The sequence below is a fragment of the Opisthocomus hoazin genome, chromosome 19 (assembly GCF_030867145.1).
Source record: "Opisthocomus hoazin isolate bOpiHoa1 chromosome 19, bOpiHoa1.hap1, whole genome shotgun sequence".
NCBI lineage: Eukaryota > Metazoa > Chordata > Aves > Opisthocomiformes > Opisthocomidae > Opisthocomus > Opisthocomus hoazin.
In genome coordinates, this window is record NC_134432.1 from 9,553,920 (window position 1) to 9,577,932 (window position 24,013).

Here is a 24,013-nt window from a genome sequence, read left to right on the forward strand (position 1 = left end):
CAATGAAGTCAGTTTTGCTTTCATGTTCTCAGTGCTGAATCAGTTGAGATAAAATCACATTAAAGAAACAGTTGTATATTTGAATGCAGAGATTGCCTCTACTAGAATTTTCTTCCACGCAAATCAATGGAAACACTTCTCCTGGAATTAAGGCCTGATTTTTTTTGTTTTAAACTCCAAATGAGTCCCAATTTTACAATATACAAACACAAAGGCAAATCTGAGTGGAAGGCTTCATTTTAAGGAGGAGGGAAAGCAATTTTCAATACAGTCTAACGAAAATATTATTCCTACAGGAGAAAAGAGGAAAAAGAGTCATCATTATCTATGAAATAGCTCGTGTTGAGTCACAGCCCGGGGAGCACTGTGCTCAGCGAGGGAAGAGCTGGGCAGACGGTTGAATTGATTTCGGGGACCGGGAGGGAGAGGTGAGGGAGGCCAGGCTGCAGTGGGGGGGGGCTGGGGACCCGACGCGAGATGCCCCAGCACCCGGCGAGCTGCCCATCGCTGCTGGACCCCCGCCGTGCTGCCCACCCAGCCCTGCCCGCTCCCCCATCGCCACCGCGCCGAGCTGCTGCCCGGGCTCTGGGAATGGGGTTGGCATCTCCACAGCCAGACATCCAAAACCCACAAAAAAAAACCAACAGCCAAACCATCTTTCCCCTCCCTCCGTTATTTTTGGAATAGATGCAAACTGGCCCAGCCAGGTGGGACTAAAAATCTCTTCTCTGCAACAGCTCCCCAGGGATTGGGGCACATCCCCTCCGTGCCTCAGTTTCCCTCGTAGCCAAGCACTGCGCAAGGACAGCCCGGCGCGATGTCTCTCACCCTCCGTCTCCTCCCAGTCCCCCCCCGCTCCCGCCAGGAGACAAATCCAGCGCGTCACGGCCGTGCCGAGCATCGGTGCCGAAACACGTCTTCATCTTCCAGCCGGCACTAAACCCTCGCCCTCCTCCCGCCCGCATCCAGCGCCGAGTTTGTGTTCCGCTTCCTGGGAAACAAGAGGCTCGTTACCATGCGGAGGGCGACAGCAGAGCGATTAGTGAAATTTGTTACCCACATGCTCTGAACAAAATTAAATTAAAAGTGCTGCTTTGCTGTCAAGATAAGGGCCAAGCCGGAGAGATAATTTTTCACTCTCAAACACTCAATTACTCGCTGAGGCTGTATCAGATACAATCAAAAAATAAATAAATAAATAGGAAGCCCCACGCCGCCTCCAGGAACAGATGTAAAAGCTGTTATCTCTAGCGCAGTCCGGGGAAGTTAAAGAGCCTGCGGCTGCCGCGGCCCCAGCACCGCTTTAACTGCGGGTCCCTCTGCTCCCCAGCGCACGCCTCCCGCCGCGGCTCAGCACCCCGGCACTGGCAGGAGCCACCCGGGATGCACGGGAGCAAAGAGGCTGCTGGAGCAGCCCAGCCCAGCCTCCCCGCGCAGACGGAGCCTGACAGGGCTGGAGAGGGGCCCTGGCTGGGTTTTCTGCGCTGATGCAGTGCCCGCTTGATCTGCGAGCAGAAAAACAAGCCATCGCGCAGGAGCATCGCGTTTGGCTGCTCGCTGGAAAAACAGCACCCACGGCAGAGCTGCTGCGGCACAGCCAGGCGGCACGGGGCACGGACAGACCCTCTGCTCCCTCTCGCTCCCGCAAGCAGCCCACAGCAACACGGGTGCTGTATCGCCTTCTGTCTCCCGTTCGATTCCCAACGGCGTCTCGCCCGGTTTGAAGGCTGCCGACACTGCGAGCCGAACCCGGGGCGGCGATTCCCCGGGGACCACGGCTGAGACCGGGGGACCGGCAGAGCACAGAGAACGGGACCCAGATCTCATTCTGCATTTCGTTTAGTTCCCCATGAAATAATCAGCGTCTGCTGCCTCCGGAGACGGGAGAGGATCAAAGCGAAGCTTCCTCATATGCAACAGACTCCGAATACCTAATACTCCCTTATAAAAGGCCTTGTTTTAAACACCAAATACAGAGGCAGATCAAAGCTCAGCTTCTCGTTTCTCTAACAGCCCTCAGAAGACTTCGCCAGCCAGCGAGGCACACACACACGTGCGCGCACACACGCGCCGCTGACACCAATCCAAGGTACGTAATTGGACTCTGCTAATTTGTCTAACCCATCACCGTGTGCTATGGAAACAGCCGGGTGCCTTGTTCATGGAGACCTCAGCCAAGGAGCATCCCAAAACCACGTCCTCCCTTCCCTGGGGTGCTGGGGAGCTCTCCTGGGATGGCTGCACATTGCTGGGACGCGAAGGTACCACCTGAACGAAAGCTACACACGGAAACAGGGTGGGATATTTCCCCCCTCCTCATCCACCACGCTGCAATAGAGGTGATGCCAAGAGGGGTGAAGCAAACCTGGACCCAAGCATGGAGGACTGGGCTTGGGGTGGTCCAGCTCAGGCTGATGCAGATGCCAGAGCCGGCTTGAAGAGCAGCAGCCAGCTGAGGACAGTCCATGAGAGCTCCCGGCTGGGTCACTGTGCTGGGCACCCTCCAGCACATCTCAGCCATCGCGGTATCAACTGCGTCGCTTTCCGCTTCCACCCAGCGCTCCGCTTCGTACCTGGGTTCCCAGCAACTCTCTGTACCTGACCTTTCTGCCTGATGGGGGGAGTGAGATCAGCCCCAGTCCCAGGGGCTTGCCAGCAGCCTTGGGGACCCCTGGCCGGTCCCAGGGCTCAGACACAGAGCCCTCAGCCAGTCCCAGGGGGGTGCAGAAGGGACCAGAGGCTCTCCACGTCTCCAAGACAAACAGGGTGGGGACGCTCAGCCCTCGCAGGCTCTCCATACGACGCTGTCGCTTTCCCTGCCTCAGTTTCCCCTACCCCAGGGCTGCGAAGTCAGACCTGGAGCTCAGTACATTTTGCTGGGCAGGAGGCAAGCACCACCCCGGAGCAAGGGGGATGGAGCAGGAGCGATGCACCGTGCAAGCCAGGTTTGTGCATGGGGCTCTGCCTCCCTGGTTTGGGGGGTTTTTTGCTACTAACATTTTCCTCTCGAACTTGGAGGGGGACCCGACTGAACACATCCCACCCTGCTCAGGAGAAGAGAGGAACTGAGTAAGTCTCCAAGCGTCGTATCGCCCGTGACGGGCAGCTGGGGCGGGGGGTCAGCATCTCCACAGCACTGGCCGATTCTCTCTCACAGAGACTTCAGCGCTGGTGAAAGGTGCTCTGACTGCCCCGGCGTCAGCCCCGGAGACCAGAGCCATCCGCACACTGCAGCCGGCACGCGAGGAGGCTCCCACGCTTCCCGATTCTCCCAGGGAGCAAGCGGAGCCCTGGAGTGCACAAACTTACTGCAAACAGGTTGCAAGAAAATCTCATTTCCGGAAAGTCTCGTGGAGCCAGTACCGAGTGTCCACAGGAAGGAGCAAACCAGCCATCCCCAGCCCCAGCTGAGCATCCCTCCAGCCTCTGAGCTCTGCGTGGGCTGACAGGGCTCTCAGGACTTGTTTCACTTGGAAAAGCAGGACACTGAGCCCAAATCCCAGCTCCCTCGGGAGCACACACCAGCCCTGCTGGCACATGGATCCAGAGACACGAAGCAGAGGGTAGAGAGCTGGCATAGGCACAGGCACCGGGCATGGTGAAGAGAAGGGACCAGGGCTCCACAGGGAAGTCTCCTCTGCATCACTTCTTACGCTCTCCCCACCTCTAACTTCTCTGGAGGCTTTCCAAAGGCCTCCAAGGAACATAAGCGTAAGGGGATCCCACAGACCTAGCAGCTGGGAAGATGCAAGGTGCGGCGTGCTAGGACCACAGCAGGCAATGCCTCGGCCATCCCTGTCTCCGTGCCCACACTGATCAGATTTTCTTCTCCGTGTACTCCAGGACTGAAAACCAGATATCAACGGGTCTGCTGCTCCCGAGCTACCCGAACAAGCTCCCCCTCGCTCGGTATTTACCTGTGGGAGTGCCCCTCATACTTACCTTGCTGAGGCACTACGAAACCTGCAGTCTTTCTCCTACAGGGCAGAAGCCAAGCCCACGACCACTCAACCAGCTGAATCCAACAAAGCTCAAAGTAACACCGAACCCACACGTCACCTAAGTGAAAACTTCCCATCACATCGGCTGGGATCAATGCCTGGACAGTACCAGTCATTAGGCTCAATCCCGCAAAACCTAACCTGAGGAGAGAAACCCTGAGGAACCTCTCTCCTTGGACCGGGTAACCACCTCATGGCACCTGCAGTGACACGCAACCACGGCGAAATCGATACGGGAACATCATTGTAAGAATTAACCGTATCTGACGACTCGTCCTTCTCTATTAGAGTTATGATCTCGTCCAATTATGGATCTTTGCTGAACTTGTAATTATGAGTTTGGTACTGTGACTTCCCACTAAGCTATTGCTTTCCTTGCACAAGGGAGAGAAGAGTCAATGAAAGGATAATGGAAAAGTCCTTTCAAGGACGCAGCGATGGCAAAATTTAGCTAGACAGGAGGGGAAATACAGTGAGGACTTTACGCAAGACAATTCCCTCGGTTAGCCGCCACCGAACACGAACAAATCAGGTCCTCGCAGCGTCGCTCCAACGCTAGCGTAGATCTGAGAGCCAGCTCTGTGCCACCGCGCCAGGCAGCTCTTCCTCCTCGGCTCCCCTCGTACCCAGCCATCAAAGCTGCCCAGGTGAACGACAGCTTACTCAAAGGGAGAGAAAGGAATTCTTCCCATTTATCTACTCCTCTACATATGCCCTACAAGGAAGCTTAAGCAAACAACCCAGAGCCAACGTGTATGTCAACAGGCGTGTCTTTGTAGCCGGCATCCAGCACGCGCACGTTTCGAGCGACTGACAGAGCACCCGACCTCACGGGGAATGGCGCCCAGGCAGCGGGGCAGCAAAGATTTGGCTGCTTTTCATTCGAACACAGGCTTCCACACCATCCCTTCCTTCCTTTGTGGCAGCTGACAAAAAACCCAAACTCCAGTGACTTTTCTAAAGCACCCAAGGACTTTCACACCCAGCCCACTATTTCAGAATAACTCCTTGAAAAAAACCACTTCAGCACTTGGGAAATTTCCCCCCTGCACCCGCGACTTTTCGGGCCCATTTCTTCTGTCCCCGTTTGCAGCACAACCAATTTCCTCCTTCTCTCGCACATCATCCTCCCCCTGACGCAGCTACGTTTGTACTGCAACAGGTAACTTCAGCTCACGAATTCTCCCCCTGCCTTTCATCAAAAGCTCATTTGAAACTCTGTGAGACTTTCTTGTGGTTCTAAAACACACGGAAAAGAAAAATAAAAAACCCCTGACTGCCCTGCCTTTGAGCAGGAACAGACGCAACGCACCCCTGTGCACGCGTGTGCTTATTCCCATGTGCACTCATCAAGCTGATCAGAGATGCTGAGGTAATTTCACATTCAAATAAACACATTGCGAGCATTTATCCGAATGCCTAATCATCGCAACAAACGGGGCCGTGCTTGCCGCGGCGGGCGCAGGCATCTATCTGGCGTGCTGCGCTCTGCCGATGCCCGGCTTAATACAGAAAACAAATGGAGGGAGCAGACCCACTGTGCAATTTTTAAATTGCTTCCCAACGTAGTTATTTCCTGACAGTGATTTTTCAAATGCAGCAGCAGCAGCAGCAAGGCTCGCCCTCTCCTCTGCCAAAGGGCTTGGTCCGAGGGTCCTGAACAAAAACGATCCAGCGTGACGTGACCGGAGGAAACACGGACACTAATGTCAAACTGCAGATGATATTTCAGACATTTCAGTTTCTCTAACTGACAAAAAAGCCTGAAGGGACTCCGGTCTACAAATCCCTGCCCCAGCCCCCATTTTGAATTTATTCCTTTTAATTGCCTTTGTGCCGAGAGGAAGGCTGGGAAATTTCCACCCGACAGATGCTTGGCATGGGAAATAAAGGGCAGAAAATGGGAGTCTGGAGCAAGGAATTGCCCAGGTGACCATGCCCGACAGCTGCACCGGCGCCAGGACAATGACCAACACTGTCACCACGTGCCAGCACAGCTTTAGGAAAGTGTCAGGGCACGCGGAATGTAACAGATCCTAGAAACCACCAAAAAAAGCCAGAACCTCAGCAACGTCACCAGGAAATTCTATTTCTGGCTTCCGCTTGGTGCTGCATCACGCAAACAGCGCATCTTGGGATGCCCTTACCGCGACAGACTGGTACCGCCGTCCTTCCCTAGACTCCTGCGGCATCAAACAGCATCACCCATGGAAACAGTCACAGCGCTCAACCACTTTTTATCTCACACCCACTGTGCATCCCCGGTGCCTACGCCATTTTGTACCTTTGCTTCGTCTCCGGCTCCGATACTGCTCGGTGTAGAAGGTCAGCTGGGTTTCATCGTCTGCTTCCGAGCCAGAGTTTCCCTTGGCACGTCCAAACCCGATCCCACCTGCGAGCAACAGAGAGGAAAAAATCAGCACCGTCAGCTGTGACACACGGCAGTGGGGAGAGCTGGGAGCTCCTCAGCAGAGCTGCCAGACCTGGCCGGCATCCCCTGCTCCCGGCCCAGGTGCTCGGCTTGGGGTCACCAGAAGTGACTGGGGACTTTCACCACTCACAGTTTCACTGGTTCCTCATTGCCCTCATCAAGAATCAAGATCTCATGGTGCCAAATACAATGTGAATGTAAGAAGATGCTTTCTGCCCCCCCCGGAATGTATTTTACAACTATATTGCAATGTACTTACAAAGAAAAACTCTGAATATAGAAGCTGCTCTCCCAAGGACACCTACATGGTGAAGTACAGTGAATTTCAGATGCTTGCTTCAAAGCGAACCCAGCAGAGACAAGTGGTACAGAACAGGTACAGAACCCGGGGGGCACTCAGGACCCCACTGTATGGCGAGAGTCCGGCTTCCCTCCCCCTGCACCCACCCGTGACGGCCAGCAGCACGCGTCCCTGCAGCACCCGGCACCGACAGCCACGGCGCGGAGCAGGGCTGGCTCCTGGCTTGCCCGGCCTCTCCCTCCCAGCGCTGCGCCGGTGCGGGACGCTGGAGGAGTCCCCACCGAGGAGTGACGGACGCTTCAGCAGCGACACAGACTCTTACTGGCAGAAGTCCTTCAATCCTTGCAGAGTCTAAAGCAAAGAGGCCTCTGGGGGTTGACAGTGGCCCTTTAAACTGCCATTAAAATATTTTACTGTTTTTAAAAAATCCTTTATTCTAGGCAGAAGCACAATTTCCCCACTTCTTGGCAGGAGAACAGAAAACGAGCGGTGCCTTCTGCCCTCTGAAATCCTTAATCACCGCGATGAGAAGTGGCTGGCAAGAGCCGGACTGGGAGCTCGGCACGCAGCTCCTGCCCCGTCCATGCCCCAGCCCGGCTGTGCCGTGCCCTCGGGGGGGTCTCAGTGGGGGGGAGGAAGAGGCTCCACCAGCTCCTTTCCCCCTGAAAGCAGAAAGGGGTCAGTGCTTGCACACAGCAGCGTTCAGTGCTTGTACATGGGGTCTGGGGGGGTTACAGAGTCGCACCCCAAACCATAATCCGCCGTCAGCCCCTCTTCCGACCCCGTAGCACCATGAACATCCGATGTCGCGATACACCCGCACCCAGGGACGGGGGTTTGAAAGGGCACGGCAGAGTGGTAACACCAATAAGGCTTATGCACATCAGCAAGGAAAATCTTAATTAACCTGGACTTCCAAGGCAGGCCCTTGGGTGAGCGGCCAGGGCTGCGGCTTTGCTGCTCGTCCCCTCTCCCGCCGAGCAGGGGCTGCCCTGGGCTCTTCTGCTGCCGGCAGTGCCCGGTGCTGGGAGACAGACACCAGCTACCGCAGGGCTTTCTCCCCGGAGCTCGGCAGGGCCATCTCCTCCACCCTGGAGAGGGACCTGGAGGCTGCCTGCGCAGGCAGGACATGGCACGTCCCTCTGCCACCTTCCCATGGGCCAGACCTGGTCCCTTTGGTGCAGGCAGATGGTTGGGGTGGACAGAGGCAGTGACCGCCGGTGCTTGCTCTGCTCTCCCGCCCCACCGAGGTGACCGGGCACCCGGCGCAGGCGGCAGCCGCTCCAGCAGCCACCGTCCCAGCCCCCTCCGGCCGCTCCGCGTTTGTTTGCCGGCTGCGTCTCCGTGATGGATGGTGCTGACATGTTAAATTACTCAGGCTGGATGTCTTCGGAGAGCTGGTGACAGCGATATTGCATTTTCTGATTACCCAGCACTGCGCAGGATGTATAAATACAGGAGGCGGGAGACCCGGCGCAGGTCCCCAGCCCGCAGTGGAAACGTCTCCTCTGGCCCTACACGTGGTGGCAGAGGTCAGCCTAGAAACATGAGCAAGGGGCAGAGAAACGGCTGCAAGGGATGCGCTTTTACCCCCTTGCGCTGTCAGGGATGCTGGAACGCATCTTGGTGGTGGTTTTGGGGGGTCCCTGAGCCCTGCTGAGGCAGCCTATAGGATGCAGGAGCTCTGCTCCTCAACCGTTCCTGCTGTGAATCTGATTTCACATTCAACTGGCCCCAAAATCTTGCCGAAGCATCCCTGTGAGATGCTCACACTTGGGGCAATTCCTCCTGCGCCAGTTCCACCGGCCGGCCTCTACGGCAGGCTGCTCGCCAGGGCACGGGGCTGAGGGCCCCATGTGGAGTGCTGTGTCCAGTTCTGGGCTCCCCAGTTCAAGAAAGATGAGGAGCTACTGGAGAGAGTCCAGCGGAGGGCTACGAGGATGAGGAGGGGACTGGAGCATCTCTCCTACGAGGAGAGGCTGAGGGAACTGGGGTGTTCAGCCTGGAGAAGAGAAGGCTGAGAGGGGACCTTAGAAATGCCCATAAATATCTGCAGGGTGGGTGTCAGGAGGACGGGGCCAGACTCTTTTCAGCGGTGCCCGGCGACAGGACAAGGGGCAACGGGCACAAACAGAAGCAGAGGAAGTTCCAGCTGAACATGAGGAAGAACTTCTTCCCTCTGAGGGTGACGGAGCCCTGGCCCAGGCTGCCCAGGGAGGCTGTGGAGTCTCCTTCTCTGGAGATATTCAAACCCTGCCTGGACAAGGTCCTGTGCAGCCTGCTCTGGGTGACCCTGCTTCGGCGGGGGGGTTGGACCAGATGACCCACAGAGGTCCCTGCCAACGCCCACCATTCTGTGATTCTGTGATGCTCACAGTGGGGCCGAGGATGCTCACAGCAAAGAGCACCCACGTGCAGCTGCCGATGGGGATGAACAAGGAGAGCACCCAACACAAGCCGAGCAGCCCCACCTGGTCAGCACTCCTTTCCCTTTAAAAAGAGGGAGAAAACCACCAAGTAACAGAAAAAAAGATCCTAACTGCTGTGACAACATAGAAGAAGATAAGATGCTTAACAGAGAGAGGACAAGGAAGCAGCGACTTTGCAGCAGTAGGTACCTGTAATGCACTGGTAAGTCTCCACAGAGGCTCCCCCGAGGACCTACACCCCCTTTACACCCGGTTTTCTCCTGCTATTTAGATTTGAGAAAAACCAAAGCTCCCCCTCCTCGCCCGCGTCCTCGCCTCCAGCCCCACCGACTGGTCCCAGGCGGTGGGGCTGGAGGCGAGGACACGGGCGAGGAGGGGGAGTTTAAGGAAGATGCTCTCACTTCTAATCCTGTTTGCAGATTTACAAGCTCGTTAATCCATTCAAATAGATCCGCAGCTCAGCCACGCGCCAGGGCAGGGCGCTTGTTTTGAGCCCTACGTTTAATTTAGCGGAGAGCAAGGCGGGGTGCCAAGGCAAACACCTCTCGTTATGGCATAATTAAAGACGGTAGTGTTAATGCTAAATGGGGTCTAAGGAAATAAAATTCAAGAGTTAGAGGCTCTGTCATCCGTGAAGATTTTTTGTTAGCCAAAACCCATGTGTATTTTTTTAAAGGTCCGTTTTTGTCATTAAAAAGAAAAAACAACCCCACAAACCTGACATTTTAAATCCCTTCCCCAAAGCCAGAAGGTTACAGAGCTTCTCAAGGCAGCAAAATGGATGCAAAACAAATCAAAACTGAGTTAAAATGCAGAAATAAGCTCTCCGGATAGCTCCTGTCTGAGGCCAGGTTGATCCTCCAAGCTATAATAGAAGTGGGAGCTCGTATTTGTCCCTGTGGTGTCACCCAGGGTGTCCGTGCACCCCCAAGCCCACAGTCACAGCCCCACAAAAGGATTTTCTGTACCCCTCCCCTCCAGAAAAAGGGCCAAACCCTGCCAACACGCAGCCCTAAAGACCCACAACCTCCCTGCTCGACCGCGTTCGGGTCCCTCCACCTCCACCCTCGCTCGCCCCATGCATCGCACTCCTCTGGGTGTTTAACGAGCCCCTCTGCTCCCAGGCTTCCCAGTACAAACCAGAGGAGGAGTCCCCCTCCCCAGCTCCCCAGCACTGCAGGCTGGCCCAGCGATGCAGAGCCACACAATTAGCTAAGTGGAAACTTTCAGTTTAATTAATTTACCCCCCTAAAAGCGCACCAGTCAACTGAAAAAGCAAATGCAGGCAGAGAATAGTAAATTAGATGCAATCCTAGGGAGGAGAAAAAATATGTAAACATTTTCTTTTGAAATGTGTCCAGTCAACGCAAAAAAATGACCATAAAAAAAAAGCCCTTTAAAAAATGAAGCGCTCTGCTCTGGGTTGTCATTGCAGCAGGGGTATGCACGCACACACACCGGCTCCAGCCGATGAAAATTCTCCCTCCTCATTGATCTTCCCTTTTCCTTCTGCCTGTGCCCAAAAATCCACACCGGGGAGGGGGGTGGGGGGTGCAACAACCAGGTGACGGCCCCACGGCTTCCACCACGGAAAACTGGGCTGGCACCGATCCCTGATGGCAGCCTTTGCGTGGCTGTGAAGGGGTTCATTGTCACCAAGGACCCACTCAAGGAGCTGGACGTGATGTTTTGCCCTGGATGAGGTGAAAGCTCCGGGCTGAACCCCGAAAAAGCCCCGCCAGCAAAACGCGATGCTCCGTGGGCACCGCGGGACAGATGGACGGGACAAGGTGGGGGCAGAGGGGTCCTGGCACACGCAGGGACCACAGGCGGGCCCAGCCGAGCTGCGGCTCTCCGCCCCGGGGTAGCTTTGGGTGCCCCACAGCACAGCCGAGACCTCTAAAACACCAGCAGCCGCAGCCCGCTAACAGCGCAGCCCCGCACCCGCCTCAGGCAGAAGGATCTATTAATCGCTCATTTATTCCCAAAGCCAGGGTGCTTTTAAAGGCCTGCCCCAGGAGAGGGCACCAGACCCCCTCTCTGTGCAAACCGGGCTCCCTCAGGGCCCCCTCCCACCCCTGCACCCCAGATCCCCCCCAGCCCTGCACCCCAGCTCCCCCCGGTCCCGGGGCGGGCGCGCAGGGGGCCCCCGGCCAAACCCGCATCCCCACTCCCTGCCTCTCCCAGGGCATCGCCTCCTGGTTTACGCCCCGCTCCGACGCAGCCGGGTTGGGATGCTCCGGGTACCAGCCCGGCTGCGTTTTGGGATCCAGTGAATCCAGACCCCCTCAGACGCAGCATCCTCCCCTCCGGCGCTGCCAGCCCCCAGCGGAGCCATCCTCCCGCCAGCCCACCCCGCCGGCACCTCGGCTCTCACCATCCTCGCTCTCCCTCTATTATTTATAAACGCTAAACACGCTTCACTCGATAAAAGCGTTTGGGGAGAAAGTTTGTATGAAAAAGGCATTAGACAAAATCAAGTTAGATGGTACCGTGAATGGAGAGGCTGGTAGTTTGTCGGTTTGTGGTGTTGTTTTTTTTAAAGTCGATATTCTCGGCAAAGTACAACCTTTCCCAGAGCTGTAAGAAACACTTAGCGCAGAATCAGATTTAATGACAAGCAATAGGCAGCAGTTTAAAGGCACTTAGTGCGGGGAAGGGAGGCAAGGCAAGGCTTATCCCAGATTTGTTTTTGCCGGGCTGGGGCAGCGGGTTGTTTGTTTTCTGGTTTGGTTTATCCCATCCTTCCACGGGAACAGCGCTCGGAGCCCTTTCGGAGCCTTTCGGTAAAGGAGGAAATCCCTTTGCTGTGCGTGGTTCCTGCAGGGAGAGCGCTCCAGCTGTAGGGCTCTGATGAGGTTAAGCATTAATTAAATCGAACCACGAGAAAATAATTACACACATGCATCCGTCAGGCCGACTTGTCACTACCCAGTAACAAAGTTGGATGCAAACTCCATCAGCAGAACTGTCACACGGCTGTTAGAAGGAAATAAATGCATCCCAAACGGACAATTTCATTTAGGGGGAGGAAAAAAACCCACCCACAGATTGCAAAGGATTAATGATGCGAGGGGTTTGTGTTTGCAATTGGATGTAAAATGCAAACACCGTGAGTTGGGATATCATCATTTCACCTCCGTGTTCGATAGCGCTCCAGCCGCTCGCCCGCCCGAGGGACAATTCACTGCGGGCTGTAAAAACCGAACCTCCCGCACGGGCGAGGCACCGGGGACGGCGCGGATACGGCTTCTGCAGCAGCGCCCGGCCACGGCCTTCACAAGTGAAAAGAAATTTCAGTTCAAAGGAAAAGAGGACGGGATGGGGCTGTGCGCAGTCAGATCGCCACCGGAGATGCTGGAAGCGCCTTGCCTTTTGGGGCTGCTCGCTGATTTCTGAGGACTGAGACCCTGAAGTCTTTTTCTAGGGCTTGCTGGTGAGGGCTCCCGTGGATGGACTTGCCTGAAGTCACATTCCCCCTGAACCCCTGCGGTTATGCCTTGGGCAACTAAGGCCAGACACAGGTCCCCACCGGCTCTGAGAGCCCACACAACCATCTGTGGAGGAGCTGCCGGGAGGAACAGAGACCTAAGGAAACCACGGACACCGCAGGGACCCATCCTGCTCCCAGTGCAGACAAGGGAACAGCCAGGGCAGCACCTTCCCTTCCCAGCTAACCTGGGCCCTTCCGTTCCAGCCATCCCTTCGCTTCTACTGGAGCTGAGCCCCGCAGCACTGGGGCGCAGCGAGACATCCCCACCCACCTTGCAGCACCTTCGGGAGCATCACAACCAGCTCACAACCAGCTCACGACCAGCACAGCTCAAGGTGCCAGTGCCCAGCTCCTCCCCATCACCTCCCCTCACACGCATCCTGACCCTGAAGCCGTTCCCCAGCCCCACGACTCGGGTACTGGAGAGCCTGCCCGGTGCAGGGCTGCTGGCGCAGGCACCCCGACATACCCAAGACGCACGCCCGGCACCCCAGGAGACAGCCCGAGAGCAAAAATCAGCAACAGGCATGGCAGGGAAGGCTCGTGGGCAGGCAGCTGGGCATGCAATGGGCACAAACTGAAGCAGAGGAAGTTCCAGCTGAACATGAGGAAGAACTTCTTCCCTCTGAGGGTGACGGAGCCCTGGCCCAGGCTGCCCAGGGAGGTTGTGGAGTCTCCTTCTCTGGAGATATTCCAGACCTGCCTGGACAAGGTCCTGTGCAGCCTGCTCTGGGTGACCCTGCTTCGGCAGGGGGTTGGGCTGGGTGACCCACAGAGGGCCCTGCCAACCCCGAACATTCTGTGATTCTGTGCTGCGGGTCCCTTCCCCATCAGGAGCACCGGGAACAGAGCAAGAGTCCCAAGGGAGACAATTTTTCTTCTCTGACACGGGTCTGGCTGAGCCTGCTGCTGCAGACCTGCTGGACAGCCCAGTTTCAATCACTTGTGGCTGAGGACTGCCTGTGCCGGTGGCCATGGGACGGAGGGAGAGACAGAGGGACGGGAGGATGGTGGGTGACCTCGCCGAGCATCACAAGTGGGTTGCCAAGCGAAGCACGGCAGCCGGAGAGGAAATTCAGCTCCTCATCCCAAGCAGATGTTGGGCACAAGCCAGTCTCCAACCCTCATGCTGAGAAAACACCGGTCTGGGCAGAAACGGCGGGCGACAAAGGGCTCTCCTGTCCTGGGATCTGCTGACTGTTCCCATGGCCACTAACGGACAGTGGGATCCGAGGGCTGCGGTGGTGGGGTGAGGGTTGGGAAGGTCCCCTCCTGCTGTGCTCTGGCACGGTGCCGACGGGGATTTGCAGGGAGGCAGGGGAGCTCCAGCCCGGGGAGGTGGGAGGTGGAGGGTGCGTGTCCCCAGAGACGGGGGACAAGCTGGGCTGGCCTGGGGCCACCCTCTGCTCCCATGCAGCCAGAGGCTCTGCCTCCAGCCAGGCATCGTGTCTCCTCCTAAGCTTGGCTGCGAGGATTAACTGACATTCTCCATTAATGACCAAAAAACCTCTTGCCTTCCAGCAGCTTAAAAGTGAAATTAAAACAAATGGGCTGGAGCAGGGAGTCATGGAAACTTCACCAGAGAGTCACTGAGGACCCCAAAGCACCCCCCCACACGCACGCTAAAATCCAGATATACGTATTTGAATAACTACTGGAAAACAAACCAAATAATTTAAACCAGTTAAAGAGTCAGAACATTTTCTTCACACTAAGTGAATAATTTATGGGCAGAGCTATAATAAAGAAAGCCCTCTCCAGGCCTGTATTGCAGGAAAATGTATCCAGAATAAAAGATCCCATTTCAGACTCATAAATAAATGAAAACCAAAGCAAACAGTAAACAGAAAGAAAAAGTATTTCCTTCCCGGGTTCCTGGCCCTGCCACAGAGACCCGCAGGGCGCAGGCAGACCACGGCCAAGGCACCTCTCTGCCCATCATCCCTGGAGGGACCCCGACATCTTTTCCTCCTCCCCAGCTGGAAATCTGGACCCCAACCCTCTGCAGAGCCCCGGCACTCACCGCTTAACCCACGGCCATCACCGCTCTAAGCAGCGACAGCCACAGGAGGTGGTTTGCCTTGCTGAGAGGCGACGCAAGGACCAACCCTGCTCACGGGGCTGTTCCAGCCAGCCTCCTCCTGTTGCTTCGGCGTAGCTGCCCATGGCCATCAAGGCTACAAAGAGAGCTCGGCATCCCTCCAGCACGCTTTTGGACGGTGCAGCCTTTGAGCCATGAAACGCTGCTCCCACTCTCTGTGTGGCCCCTAAAAAACCAGCCTGAAGAACCCCAAGCACTGGGCAAGGGCAACGAGGAGAGGTCCCAATGATGTGAGATACAGTCAAAATGAGCTTCACCCCTTCCTCCAACACAAAAACTTGCCAAGAAATTGTATTTCACTCCCACCAAACCTCGGTTAGTGGGGGCAGCTGGTGGGGACCCTGGACTTGCAGCAGAACTGGGTAAATCCCCGGGGAGAACGCGAGGTGACACCACCCTCAAGTATCTCCACATGACCACCCAGAGGATGCTGCCCGGGGTTTGCCCCTCTTCACCCCATCACGGAGGAGCTCCGGGGTCCCCCTGCTCAGCAGCGAGGGTGAGGAGCTCCTGCCTTCATCCCCAGCCAAACTCCTCTGGCCGTGGCCAAGCCCAGGGCACCGAGGAGCAGCTGGTGACCGCGGCAGCCTACCTCTGGGCCGGCTCCGGCGTTTCCGTCTCCCCACGGACGTGCTGCGCAGCGCCGGCTGGAGCTGCCCGATCTCAATGGGCGTGTTGGTGCGGAAGCTTTCCTTGAACTTCTGCATCAGGGACTCCACCGTCTCCTGTGTCACCTCGGGAGCTGCAACACCGGCAAAGGGACTGCGGTTAAAAAAGGACCGGGCCACCACGTCCCCACTGCCCGTACAACCCCTTCCTAGCAAGGACCGTGTGAGCTGGAGCTGCGACCTGGAGCAGGAGCTCTGCAAGACCCTCCAAAGCCACCCACGGGGACCCATCCAGCACTCTCCAAGTCTTACCAAAGCCAGAGAAGTTAGAAAACTGTGAGTTTACAGAAAATGCATTTTTCATGCTGCTTTCCAGCATTTCAGCTTATTCCTCGCCTCTTCCCCATGCGCACACGGGGCACTTGGAAGCATCGCGCCCTTCTCCCAGTTCCAGTCGGGAGGGTTCAGAACACACAGGAACCCTCTGGGCACCAAGCGGGCTTCGGGTCGGGTTTAACCCTGCCCCGGGAGCTCGGAGTCAAGCCCCAGGCTTGGCAGCCTTCTGGGGGGTCGGGTACTCCCCGACAGGCGAGTCTGGGATTACGGAGCGATGGGCAAGGCTGGGGTGGGAGCCAGGCAAACAATGTACTGCCGGTCCGGGCATGCTGCGAGCTGCAGCAGGAATCCCCGGGGTCTGTCAGGGAACAGCTTGCTGCAACGCCCCACGGCACACCACAGCTTGCTGATACTTAAACAGCTCCCCTCCTTGCCCTCACCCCCCCCCCCCCCCCATTATCCAGTCATGCTAAAAAAAAACCCAGAATTGCCTACGAAACTCGCCACCCACCCACACCATTGGCTGTTACTGGAAATCACAAAACCACTCGTGAAGATGAAATTCAGGATCAAAAGGTTTCTCCTCCTGCAGGCCACAGAGGTCTCCCAGGCTTAACAAACAGTTTGGCCTCTGTCAGCTCCTTGAATGAACTCATTAGCAGAACATAACCTCCATCCTGTCCCCACTTCGAGAGCCGTGAAGTCCCTCCGACCAGCTCCTGGAGGTCCCCCTGCCCGCAGCGTGCCCGCACGGGGCTGGCAGGGATCACCAGCCCTACAGCTACCCTGCATCCCACTCGGACAGGGGAAAAGTGAGCACCTCGGAGCTCCCCAGCCTGCCAGCAGTCACAGCCTGATGCATCACCCTGCCCATCTCTCGAGTCCAGGGACACAGCAGATCTGTGCGGAGCCTGTCGGGCACCCACTGAGCTCGGGACGCGTAACTGCTCCGGACCATGGACTCCAATTCCCTTCGCAGCGTTGTGCAGGGGCCATTTTAGTGCGAAACGAGAAGCTGGCCATGCAGGACGAGGCATTTCTAATCCTAGACAAGGATTTGACTTTAATGCCTGCAGCAGGCTCCTCCGCCAGCCACCCTGCTGCAGGGATGGGAGAGCCCCGACCACCCCGTGCCGCAGGCAGTGCCGCACCAGCCCTCGGAGCAGCTCCCCCTTCCTTCTCCCCAGATCCCAAAAGCGCTGTCCTCGGCTTCGCCAGAGGCAAGAGGCTTTAGACCACCCCAGGGTGCTTTTCTACCTCCACAGGCTGCAGAGAAGGTACCGAAATCTGCCGGGGCCACTGGGACGGGGAGCACTGGAGAAGAGCAGAGCGGCTGCTGTGCCGGCGGGCACATCGGGAGGGCTCGGGAGAGGATCCAAGCACCCAGCGCTGCCGTGCCGAGCGATGGACAGATGAGGATCAAACCTACCGCCTGATAAGCACCGAAGGTGGGAACCATTTCGGGAGAGCTCCGGAGAAAGGGTGGCCTAAGGGACCAGCTATGGTTCATCTTGCAATTCTTCAACCCCCGGCACTGCAGATCAAAGGCAGAGCTCCCCAAAGCCCCCCGCACTTACGGCAGGCGCGGCCGGATCCTGCGGTGTCGGATACCCCAGCAAGCAACCTCACGGGGGAAATACATTAAAAAAAAATAATACAAGAGCAGGGAAAGGTCTCCAAAGAGCATCGAGTCCCAGCCCTGACAGCGCACACCCAACCCCCTGTCGCAGAGAAGGATGCTGCGGCAGCACCGGTGCGGCTCAGCACCCCGCCGCCGTGTCTGCGGGGGAAAGCCCGTCCCCGCAGCTCCCTCGCCCGGGAGCGAGCGTAGCAGGGCCTCCCCGCGAACAGATGGCGAGCGATCTGAACCTCGGGGCTGCGCCACACGTAACGCGCGCAAGCGGAGCGGGGAGCTCGGGAACCGCGCGGCTGAGGCTTATTTACCGAAAGGAGGGCAGAAGGAGCCGCGCGAGGGGAGGAGGAGGAGGGGGCCATGCCTTCAGCTGGCGACGAAACGCGGCGAGGTCGCAGCTCCCTCGTGGTCCCTGCTTGGCTGATGGGAGCAATCAGCGCCGCCGTGACCCAACCCCATCTGGCCACCACGCTCCGGACATCCATCCAGAGGTATCTGCTCGCGCGCTCGTCGCCGGAGTCATCGCCGAGGGCGGGGGGGAGCATCACCTCCACGGGGAGAGGGGCCCCGCACGCCGGCTGTTCGCGGCGACGTTACAAACCCTTATTCCAGGGACAGGAGCAAAAAGCTGGTACATCTCACCGCTCTGCACAGCTCACGTGTGCCAGCACTTCGTGGGCCTCGCCATGCCCCTGAGCTCAGGGGTTTCGAGCAATGGGGGAAGAAAAAAAAGCTAAAAAAATAAAGAAAATAAAAAAACCCCTTGTTGACATGATGTCAGTAAGCAGAGTTTGACATGGCCAGCATGGAGAAAACCTTCGCTGACAAACAAAAGGTAGCTGGGCTTCAACTGAATGAGCATCTGGGGTCAAGGATGAAGGAAGGACCCTTCGTGCACTGCCAGCTGTGACTAAAGGGAGGGAGAAGCTGCCCATGCACCGCAACATCAGGGGCCACGGCACTCGCCAGGGTTGCCCGGACCCTGTTGACCACAGGGGTGTCCATCACATCCACAAAAGAGACACAACGCACCGCAAAATGCCACCCGGTGATCCCCATCGCCAGCCTCGTCAGCCTGGACAGCCAGGACCACCACCCGACCGATGCCTCCGTGGGCATCGCACCACCTCACACCCGCACGGCAAGCACGAGCTCGCACACAGGCATCGCCGCGCCGCGCGTGCTCGGCATTCCCGTCTCCCGCGGAGGTCTCGGGAGTTCTGAAAGGGATGGGACGCTTCACACACCCCAGCTCTGCCCGGCAGGACCCGCCGGGGCTGCAAACGCGGGCAAAGCCGGCAGCTCCCCAGCACGCTGCAGCCGCATCGCCAGCGCCCGGCACTGGCCCCTCCCGACGCAGATTTAGAGGCGATAGGACCGTCCCCTCCTCGAGTGAAGCTTGCCAAACCGCCTGCTCTCCCATCCCTGGTTTCCAGGAGATAAATCCATCGGGGCTACTGAGCTCACGTCTTCGTCACCACGTTGAGGGTTTCTCTGGCCTGGCAGAGGTGGTGAGATCCACCCCGAGGTTTGGCACAACGCTTTGATCTCAATCTCACCCCCTCCTGCAGCGAGGGCCTTCGGCAGCGTAACAACCCCAGGAACAAGCTGAAGTGGAGGAAGCACAAGGCTCTTCAGCCTCCGCAAAATCAGCTTCCATCTCGGGCAGCGATTTCAGGACGCAGCTGAAGGTCACCGTACCTTCGTAAAGCACATTACGTGTTCCCGTCGTACACCTCCCTCCTGTCCACCCCCATACGCTATTTCGAGAGCGATTTGCTCTCCTTACGGCTCCCCTATTCGTTTGCACATCTCCCACAAAACAATTCACACCAACAGCCTTCCTTTCTTCCTTTCTTTTTGCTGGCACAAATTGCAGTGGTAAAATATGTTGTTTGGCTTAAAAATTACAACAAAGAAAAAAGAAAGTCATCAACTGAAAAATATGAGTGATGTTTGGGTAAAAATACATTGCAACAGAGATGGGAAGCAGCGGCACTCGTCCCAGCCCTCATGGGACTCCCAGCACAGCCAGGAGAGCCGCACCTTTCCCAGACACTTAGGCTGGGTATGGAGGGCTGCTCTGGGGAGATGCCAAAAACTAGTATCTCACCAGCGTCAGTGGCCAGGAGGGATTCCCCAAAACACCGTCCCAGGCTTGGATCAGCACAACCCGTACCCACAACCCGTGTTTGAGAGACACACTGATTGCGTGCCTCCACCTCCACTGATTGCCCTTGGATGGTGCCTCCACCATCCCAGGACATCCCCGAGGCTCCAGCACAAGGGACAAGGAACCGCGAAACCCCTTTGACCGTCCAACCTGCTTTCTGCTACCAGAGGCTGGGCAGCCAGGATGGAGCTGGTGGTGATGGAAGTACCCCATAGCCCTCGGAAATGCGCTCTCAACCTCACTGAGATATTTTAGGGTCTTCAGACGTGGCCTTGGAGGATTCCAGTGGAGCTGCTATACCACATGCTAGAGAACTGCCCTCAGCCTAAGCCAACACTCCTGCAGCTCACAGAGACCCTATATCTACCCAGTGGCTGGCAGCTCCACTCGATGCCACACCGGACACCGGCAGCCCCTCTCCTAAACTGGCTCAGCACCTCGCGGTGTCGATGGCTGGTTGAGAGAGCTGGACGGCTCCACAGCTTGGTTTTGGCAGCTTACTAAAACAGAGTGGTGAAGCTTAAGGTCTGCAAAGGTGCCAGCTTCCCCAGGTCTCCCAGTCTTTGGTGTCTGGCTTAAAGTTTTGGTTCCTAGAGCCACGATCATCTCCATCCTCCTCACACAACATTTGCAGGGAGAAGACTGGAAAGTCAGCAGCAACTTCTATTAGAGCTTCCCACATAAGGTATTAAGTAAAACATATCTATAAAAAACACCCCAGTTTTTTAAGCACCTGATTTTCACGTCTCTCTCTGATTTCCAAGTGCCAGAGGGCAAGTTACCGATTCCTCAACATAACCAGTGGCTAAAACGCTCCCAGAGTTGTGGAGCGAGGAGTAACTCGCAGTGCAGCTCAAGAGCTGCTCGACTGAGCACGCCGCTTCAGTGGAATCAAAGCGTTTTGCAAGAACACGTCAAACTCAGTCGAGGATTAAATGGAAAAGTTTGGGTGCAATTAGAAGTCAAGGTTGGTGGGATCCTCACCTCCTGATCTCTGCACGCATTCATGACAGCACCCGTGGCTACGCATAGGACGGAGGCTCTTTGTCAGAGACACCGGCTCTTCTCCATGCCCATCTCCTGCTCTCGCACCGACTGCTGCCAAATCATCCGCTTTTTCTAGGCCAAGGGGAGGGTGCTCGCCTGGGAACCACTGACGCTGGCTCGCAAGGTCTAACGCATCAGCACGTCCATAACGCACCACGTAAACATCAGATATGTGTAACGCACTACAATAATGCTGTAATTGTTTCCTCCAAATCAAAGCCCTGAGTTTCAAATAAGCTCATTTTGATGTTTCTGGATCGATATTTTGGAAATTTCTGTTCTACAAAGTATTTCAAGAAATTGACTTTCCGATCCTAGCTGGGATGAGCATAAATTTCACAATACTGGAAATTTTCCACATGGTGGAAATCCTGTTTTCTCACCAGCTCTAAATAAAGGGTGTTTGTTGCTTTCCAAAGCATGAAATAAGCAGTGGTGTTTGTTCTGAAACTGGGATGTGGGCTGATTTTCAACAGTGCCACCCTGAAGGTACTAACCTCTGGAAAGCAGAGAGCTTTACTAGCATAAAATTAGGTAATTACACTGATGCCGATGTGATGATGGTGGGAGAGATTTGTACAACCGCTTCACACATGTTGGGATGACAACACATCTGGGGAGCGACGCCCTGCCACGGAGCATGGTGGATACAGCAAAGACATGAGAAACACCGAGAACTTCACCTCTCCATCTCTTTCTCCAGCCACCAAACATCTCTACCACCTCTCAAGCAAGGGTCTCTGTCTCCATCGGTCCCCTGCTCTCCACCTGTCCATGTCATCTGCCATGGGCAGGCACACCATGTCCAGGAGCACCAGGAGACTACCAGCTGCACTACACAATCAACTCAGGAGATACATATACATATATATATATATTTTGAAATATCTATATATAAAAACACCATCAAAACAAAGCATGAAGAACCACACATACCCATACATCAGGGGACCAAGCACCTCCTGCAATGCATACATCTCCAAGCCATCCTTAGGCAAACCCACCAGGGGAAATGATGTCCGTGGCACAGCGTGGCCCCCAGCGCAGCCTGCCAACGCGCCGCGAGGGAGGGTCAATCTCTCTCCGAGAAGCTCTTTTACACAGAGGGGGTTCAGATCAACAGAGCGAGATATGGGAACCCAGGAGCATTTTGAAAACAGACTTGTATTCCATCTGGACTTTTTTTTTCTTTTCTTTCCAAGACCTTTTTGTTGAGTTTTAAAATAGAATGAGTATAACTTTTTTATAACTTGGGTATTAATAGATAGCTATTAATATATTAATAGATTATTATATACATTAATAAATCTCTTGCTATAAAAATAGATTTTCATACGCAAAAATTTGATTTTAATTGCAAATTTGAGGGGGAGGGTAGCAGAAGAAGAGATAAAGTTTTATTCGAGATGTCTCCCTTGAAGGAAACTGAACAAATGTACTTTCCTCCTTCATATATTCATGAGATGACTGCTTCCCTACCCCGTTCTCCGCCACCCTCAGCTCCGGGCTCAGAGCCAGTGCAGTCCTTATCTGGTATGAGGCAGGGGAAAAAAAAAGCCCTGATAGGATCAGAAGTTTTCAGTAGTTTAACAAATCTGGAAAAAAAAAAGTCTCCATTGGTTTTTAATAAAGCTTGGGGCGCATGACAGGGAAGGGGGGTTGCTGGGAGAGGCCGGCACACAGCGTGGGAGGGAGATGGAGACCTGCGACGCCTTGGGGTCCTGTGATGGGGACGGGGACCCCGGGGAGCATCAGGGCACCCCACACGCCCTCTGACCACGCACCCGCTCTTTGCTTCTCCTCTTCATTTCAAAGCTTTGCCGTTCCCCTCCACCTACAGACAGCAGGAGATGGTATCTGCAGATCCTGTCCTCGCTGCAGCCGGGCGAGCTGCTCATCAAGCCAGCAGGACCCGGGGGAAGACCCAGCCCACCGGGAAGGGGCAGCCGGAGCCCACGGCAGAGCCTCCCAGCACCGGCTGCCCTGACCCTTCTTCATCCTCTCTCCAGTCACGGCGCTCAGTCGCTTCCCAGCTAATTGCCTCCACTCATGTGTGCAAACTCACCGTTTACTGGAAAATGCCACGGAATGTTAATTTCATTCGGAATTGGGTAATTGCAAAGCACTTCTATTTTTTTATTATAGGAAGTGAATAAGCATTGTATTAATAGCATTGTTTCCAACTCCAACCACAATCGCAGCCCCGTCGACGGAGGCTGTAAATTACTCGTCACCCCACACTTTTCCTGCCTTTCTACCTTCCTCCTTTCCCTTCCCCCGCCATGCTCCTGACTTCCCATGTTGGTAATTAAGATAATGCAACATAATTACAAACACATCGGGAAAGATCAAATGCTTAAGAGCCGTGGTCCAATGGTCCCTGCCTCTGCCTCGCACCTTTGCAGCGCGAGCATCTTTCAAAAGCAGACGGGTCTCTGCACTCCTTGGGCTGCCACCAGCTGGGTTTGACCTTCTCAGGAGCTGTTTCTGACTAGGAAACTCCCAGCTCGTCCATGGGGTGAAGACATTTTTGGCACATCCCTCCCCTGATCTATACTGGGCATTTATCTCTTTACTCCATTTCTCCTTCTGCTAGGAAAAGCCTTTGGCCATGGGATGCTGCCCCATCTGCCCGAGCACTGAGAAGGTCCAGGCCACCAGAGACGCTCCACTCTAATAAAACCCTTAACTTACCTTTTTAGGAGACATTATAACTTTTTTGCTTAAGCAGCACGCAAAGAGGAGTGTGGAAGATGGGCAGACCCTCAGCAGCAGCTAATGCTCCTCAAGTTATAAAATAATTGAAAAGTTAAATAAGAACACTCTGGAGGAAGCTTCCTGATTTGGTGTTAATGGGCACACGAAGAAGCCAGGGCTAATGTTGCGTGGAGGAGAGTCAGCAGCTCGAGAGCACAGCGCTGACCTCCACATCCCTCCCCCAGCCACACATCTCCTCTGACTCCACAAAGCCAGGAAGAAAACTGCCCCGGGAGCCAGCCAGGGCAGAGACCCACCAAGGGCAGGAGAAAGTTCCATCCCCGCCTGGCTGAGGAACCACCACTGGAGAATGAACCACAGGATCACTGAATCATTAAGGTTGAAAAAGACCTCTAAGATCATCAAGTCCAACCATTCAACCCAATGCCACCATGCCTGATAAACCATGTCTCCAAGTGCCAGCTTTATGCGTTTTTTGAACACCTCCAGGGATGGTGACTCCACCACTTCCCTGAGCAGCCTGGTCCAATGCCTGACCACTCTTGCAGTCAAGAAATTTTTCCTCATATCCAATCTAAACCTCCCCTGATGCAACTTGAGGCCATTGCTTCTTGTCCTATCGCTAGTTACCTGGGAGAGGAGACCAACACCCACCTCACTACAACCTCCTTTCATATAGTTGTAGAGAGCGATAAGGTCCCCCTTCAGCCTCCTCCAGACTAAACAACTCCAGCTCCCTCAG

At 55.6% G+C, this 24,013-nt stretch overlaps 1 protein-coding gene across 1 annotated transcript in view; it reads right to left on the bottom strand.

Moving 5' to 3' along the window:
* ASTN2 (astrotactin 2) overlaps nucleotides 1-24,013 on the bottom strand; it is a 360,893-nt gene that overhangs the window by 234,524 nt on the left and 102,356 nt on the right. Inside the window, exons 4-5 of the mRNA XM_075439778.1 lie at nucleotides 15,349-15,498; nucleotides 6,286-6,393 (exon numbers count right to left, since the gene is read on the bottom strand). Of these exons, the coding sequence (XP_075295893.1) occupies nucleotides 6,286-6,393; nucleotides 15,349-15,498 (258 nt within the window). The remainder of the gene's footprint in view (nucleotides 1-6,285; nucleotides 6,394-15,348; nucleotides 15,499-24,013) is intronic.